Source organism: Morone saxatilis, unplaced genomic scaffold (assembly GCF_004916995.1).
Source record: "Morone saxatilis isolate NCDOM2014 unplaced genomic scaffold, NCSU_SB_2.0 Contig24, whole genome shotgun sequence".
Taxonomy (NCBI): domain Eukaryota; kingdom Metazoa; phylum Chordata; class Actinopteri; family Moronidae; genus Morone; species Morone saxatilis.
The window spans coordinates 27,036,759-27,042,536 of record NW_023339807.1 but is presented as its reverse complement, the minus strand read 5'-3'; the positions used below and the strand labels follow the sequence as shown (position 1 = coordinate 27,042,536).

At 44.6% G+C, this 5,778-nt stretch overlaps 2 protein-coding genes across 2 annotated transcripts in view; both read right to left on the bottom strand.

The window, feature by feature from the left end:
• LOC118336566 (ras GTPase-activating-like protein IQGAP3) overlaps positions 1–1,701 on the bottom strand; it is a 4,343-nt gene extending 2,642 nt beyond the window's left edge. Inside the window, exons 1-3 of the mRNA XM_035673234.1 lie at positions 1,611–1,701; positions 684–790; positions 405–593 (exon numbers count right to left, since the gene is read on the bottom strand). Of these exons, the coding sequence (XP_035529127.1) occupies positions 405–593; positions 684–790; positions 1,611–1,701 (387 nt within the window). The remainder of the gene's footprint in view (positions 1–404; positions 594–683; positions 791–1,610) is intronic.
• Positions 1,702–3,933: 2,232 nt separating this feature from the next.
• LOC118336565 (ras GTPase-activating-like protein IQGAP1) overlaps positions 3,934–5,778 on the bottom strand; it is a 3,902-nt gene continuing 2,057 nt past the window's right edge. The window contains exons 6-9 of the mRNA XM_035673233.1: positions 5,454–5,614; positions 4,765–4,890; positions 4,565–4,673; positions 3,934–4,448 (exon numbers count right to left, since the gene is read on the bottom strand). Of these exons, the coding sequence (XP_035529126.1) occupies positions 4,335–4,448; positions 4,565–4,673; positions 4,765–4,890; positions 5,454–5,614 (510 nt within the window). The 3' untranslated portion in view covers positions 3,934–4,334. The remainder of the gene's footprint in view (positions 4,449–4,564; positions 4,674–4,764; positions 4,891–5,453; positions 5,615–5,778) is intronic.

Here is a 5,778-nt window from a genome sequence, read left to right as displayed (position 1 = left end):
CATAATTTTATAGGTGCACATGAACATCCCAACAGTTCGACACCCCCTCCTGCCGTTTTGCAGCTGCAATTTCAACCTCACTTGGGACCTCGCCTTTAATTTCAAACAATTTGTTGATGTTCCCCACACACACCAGGGGGCATACCTTCCGGACTGGTCCATATCAAACTCTGGCCTCTCACCAAACCACACTGCAGGTGTATCGACCTAGGTGCTGTCTGATCCACAAGGCCATTTCTATGGACTGTTGCATCCCCATCCGCCAGCCTCCTCCAAGGCCTAAGCGGCATATCTCTTCAGAAACCTACAAAAACATACACCAGAACTTCTTTGGGCCCAGCCAGACTTGTCAAAGCCATCTTTCCACACCACCTTTTCATCCAGCCGACGAGCAGTGGACGTACTACAACAGCCATCCTGAGCCAGCCTCCTTGGACCTTCATCGCCCCCTGTAAAAGCAAAGAACAGCCACCTTTCACCCCGCCTGCAGCTCCCTGGTTCACACGATGGCCCGCTTGCGGTAATATCAAGCAGGCAAGGGCGCGCGTCTCCTTCCGACGGCCGGCCGCTTCAAAAGCCTTCCCTGGCCTCACCTGAGAATCCACAAACAAATTTACCCCGGGGAGCAACAAACAAAAATAGTGCACAGCTCCCTCAAAGAGGCAAGGTCACAAAGTTTTTACTCGATGGCCATCAAGAAACAGCCGCCAGGAAATCCAAGCAGCTTTTTCTCCAGCTGTAACGGCCACCTTCTCAAAACCACAATCCCCCCCACCTCCGCTACTGCCAACTACAGAAGAAAGCAAGTGGGCAATAAATCTGGATTTTTTTCACATCAAACAATTGCACCATATTCGCCTCTGCCCTTTCCTGTCCTCCACCCTAACTGTTTCCCACCAACATATACCGTCCTGCCCAACTCCCTAAAGAATCGGCTTTCCTCGAGGTCATCATCAGAAGAGGTGCTAAGAACATCCAATCAAGGAAGAGATGAAATCCCTCCCACGCTGTCCCCTGGACGCCTCTCACCCACCTCCCTGGTAAAAACCCAGTATCACTGTCCTAAAGTCCCCTGATCCACGCGCTGTTATAAATCATTCCCTCCAAACTGGCTCACGTTCCCCGCCCGTGTCCTTCGAAAAAATGGCCATAATCCAGGGCCATTGCTCAAAAAAACCCACCTCTTGATCCGGAAGTCGCCTGTCGCAGACTAGCAGGCCCCGCTCTCGAAATCTCCCCTTCAATATCAGAAGTCAGCTTGAGATAAGCCAGTTGCCGACCCACCTTAAGGACCAACCGTGCGAACACAGTAATAACCCTCCTTTGAAACACATTCCAAGTCAGGTTTCCGCTCTGCCCCACAGCACAGAGACTGGCCCTCGTCCAGAGTTTAGCAAACGAGCCCTCCTCAATATCACCTCCGCAACATCTGGCTTCTCCCCTCCTCCTCATCCTCCTGGACGGCTTTTCTGCTGGCATTTGAATCACTGTCGACGAAAATGGCATTCCTGTTTAAACCGGCTCCACCTCACCACTGGACTGCCAAATGGACACTGAACCCTCAGTTGGTTCAACATCCATAAGCCGTCACAAAACCCGGACCAGAATACATTCCCTGCGGGCCACCTCCCCACAATCAAACTTCACGACACAGCAGTCACCTTGCGTGTCGCCACCAGGGGTCAGTCCCTCTGGCCCCATCCTCTTTATCCTTTCTAACCTTCACCCCCCTGCCCGGCCAAATCAACAGGCCCGTCACCAAAATTCCATTCACCTGCTAATGCGCGATGACACAACCAAACTCTATGTTAAATGCACAACTGCAACCCCATCCCTCAGTCAACCCCCATCTAACTCACCACCGTGTCTGAGGAGATAAAGGTATCGCGGAATGGAGCACAACTTCCTTTCAACTAAAGCAGCTCCCAAAAGCCGAAGCCATACTGGTTGGCCACCACCAGACAACAGATCATCTCATGCCATAACCAGGCATTCCCCACCTTGTTCTGGCCTCCAAACATCCCCCACTCCATCAATAAGTCAGCCAATCTTGGTGTAAACAATGCGAACTCCCAACCTCACTTTTGAAGCCCCCATAATACCAATCACGCTAATGCAAGACCTCCAATCTCCCTCACCAGACCCTGCCGTCAAACATTTCCCAAACTCCGGCCCCATTCTCTCCTTCTCAGCATGCCGAAAAGTTGGTTCATAGCCCTTTGTCTTCCTCCAGACCCTGGAGCTACCTGTAAGCCGCACTTGCTCACGTTGGTAATGTCCTGGCACAGAGTCTTGCGCGAGAGGCTTCAGTAGCATCCAACAACTCTGGCAGCTAGGCAAGTGCGGAAAACATGAGCAGCCATTACCCCCATTCCTCCACTCACGTCCAAGCTGGGCCTTCCCATCACCTCCACCAAGGATTGGAGTAACCAAGGTTTTCTCCTCACCCATCCAATGCAAGTCCTGGACATGGCCCCCCTAAACCAGCTCAAGAAGCCAACCCAAAAGAACACAACACGCTCCCTCCACCGCTCCACCCTCACTCAAACCCTCCTCACCACATACCCACGAACCAGACTCAGAGACCATCCGGGAGATAGGGCCCTTTTTCTGTGCTCGCCCGCCCACGCTCTGTGGACATGCCCTCCCTGACACCCCTTGAGGGGGACCACAATCCATTGACTGTTTTAAAAAGGATCTTAAGACATTTCTTTCTTTCACAAGGCTTTTTGGTCCCTTCCTCTAGATTGTTTTTACTTTTTTCTTTTTAAAAATTCATTTTTCTCCGCTTTTTCTTATTTTTTTAAAAAAAAACAAAAAACCTGGTGCTTTCCCCTCCTGTTTCGTAACCTGTAGCCACTGTTGAGGATCCTTCTGACTGAAAGAAGGGCATTATAACATAAAATGTATTATTATACAATCCATCATTGTTATTATTGTTATAGGAGTCTCGGTCTAACCTGCTTTATTTGAAAAAGTGTCCCTGAGATAACTTGCTGTTATCGAATTGGCGCCTATTACAAATAAAAATGAATTGAATTGAATTGAATAATAAGGGGTACGACATGAGCTCTTTAAGATATAGAAGGGCGGTGACGCGATGGAAGAGCCTTTAATAGGTGAGGAGGATTTTAAATTCTATTCTAAAATTTTACAGGGAGCCAATGCAGAGAAGCTAGAACAGGAGAGATGTGATCTCTTTTCCTAGTTCCTGTCAGCACATTAGAATGTGTCTGTATGAGTTAGTCTCTGTTTGATGGAGGTTGCCATCACTCAGTGAATGTGTGAAAGGGTGAACCTGGCTGTAGTATAACCTCCTGCAATCCTGCGTCCTCATATAGGGACAAAGTTTTATAATAAAAAAAAGTCCTGTCCAAATTTTTTGTGAAAACTACAAATTGTTCAAAAACAATGCTTGTTTTTACTACTAATCCAAAATAGCTAGGAGAAATTGAAAATGCACCCCAAACAAAAGCTCAGGTCTCAGGAGGGTAAAAGCGCATTGAGTGGTCGGAAGACTAGAAAGGTTCTATACAAGTACAGGTTTGTTTGCCTGTTTCTTAAAAAACAAATCCTGGCCAAGTTTCATACAATTAGCCTTTAAACTGATCCCCAAGGTTAATCTAATCTTCACCCTAATTGGAGCCAAAAAGATTTATAGGTTTGTGTTTGGGTATGACTTATTGTAACTGATCACACCACACGGGCCAGCCTTCACTCCCCACCTGCAGCAATGAGTCTCGGCCACCCATGACACTGTCTCTGGTTCCGTTCCTTCTGCAGACCGGGAACACCCCACAAGAGCTGCAGGTTTGGAGATATCCTGACCGTCGTCCATCACAATGTGGTTCTGATATACCCCCCAAAAAATCAACCAATAATCAGAGTTACTTTTTCAAAAAGAAAAAGTTTCAGAATAAAAGACTTTGACTCATTTATTAGAGTAAAAACATAGAGAGTTCATCTGGAGGATCCAACAGTTTCCCTCTAAATGTCGACAGAAAAACTAAATATTTACAGGTATTGATCAGGTATTGCATCAGCACTGATTAACAGCTAATGTAGTTAGATAAACAATCAGAGATAAGAGTTGAAAGAAGATGTCTCACTCTGTATACTGTAGTGAGAGATAGGAGTGTATGATGATTATGTTCTCTTGATAAAATGTAATATAATAATATGTAACAATGCAACATTGACTGACTGATTAATCAATTAACTAATCAATCGATCAATCAATCACTCTGTAGTATAAAGTGATATATAAACAGAGATAGGAGTGTTGGGAGGATGTCTCACTCTGTAGTATAAAGTGATATATAAAGTTACTCGGTTCATTTCTTGAAGAACTTCTTGTTAAGGAGGAAGATGAGCAGGTTGACGTTGACCTTCGCTTTGTCGAACATCTTCATCACTGCCACGCCCTCATACTGCAGCTGCAGCAGGTCCTACAACACACACAGTATAAATAATGGACACACACACACCCTGGATAGCTCAGTACTTAGCCTGGTTTAGCTCAGTAATTACCCTGGTTTAGCTCAGTATTTAGCCTGCTTTGTACCTGGTATTTAAGCAGGAACTCTTCCATCTCGACGCCGAGGAATCTCGCTTTGATGTTGAAACTTCCTGTCTCGGGTCCGGGAACAATGTCAAACACGACGTTCTTAAACCTGGAACAGTTCAGAACGGTTCAGTTCACGTTTTACAGGAGTTAGCAACAGTAAATCATTAGCTTCAATAGTTTATAACATATGTTCTCACTGTGTGGTCGGCAGGTCTTCAATCTCTAACAGAACTCCTTTCTCCTGCAGACGGGCGGCGCTATAGCTCACAGCAGGAAGCTTCTTCTTCCCTTTGCTCTCTGCTGCCTTCTTATTGGTCGATTTACTGCAACACACAACCAATCACAACATTAACCTCAGTGTGTGAGAGAGTAAACAGTTCACACTCTTCATAAACAACCAAAGAGTTCAGTTTGATTTGTTTATCAGGACAAACACAAAGAACCAATCACAGGACTTCAGCTGGTTGATGGCAGTATCTCATTGGACGGAGTTAGAAGGTGGGTGGAGCTTTAAATCATACAAGCTATAAACTATGATTCATATTTATATATTTTAAAGGTTCCCTTAAATGTGTATTTTGTTACCAATAATCAATAATCAGGACATTTTACAGTTAGAACATGAACTTGTTACTGCTCTCGATAATGATTGATCAACCAATATATAAGAGTGAGGTCATCACTGCAGGAAGTGGTTAGTCTGTTGGAAAAACAACAACAAAGTACACAAAGTAATAAATACTTATATTTATATATTTATACATTATAAAAGATATTTATATTTATCTATTATAAATCAATTTATATTTATATATTTATTTATTATAAAATATATTCATATTTATCTATTATAAAATATATTTAAAAGTAAACCGTGTGTGTGTACCTGGTGGTCAGGTTGTCCAGACAGGAAGTGATGTAATGTCTGTAGTAGTCCACCTGTTCACTGTGGAAGTTGCTCTTTGCCTGCAGGCTGCTGACAGTCTGATGGAGCTTCTGAAGCTCCGCCCCCCGGCGCTGGCGGTGCAGACGCTGCTGACGGATGTCCTGGGGGGGGTTAAATTATCGGTTATCATATCAGCTGAAAATAATTGATATCGTGCATCCATAAATAAATTATTATGAAATGTTATATATATATTATTAACGGTTCAGTCAGTATTTATGTTGTCAATGTTTGAGACTGTAGTGACATCACTTCCTGTTTCAGG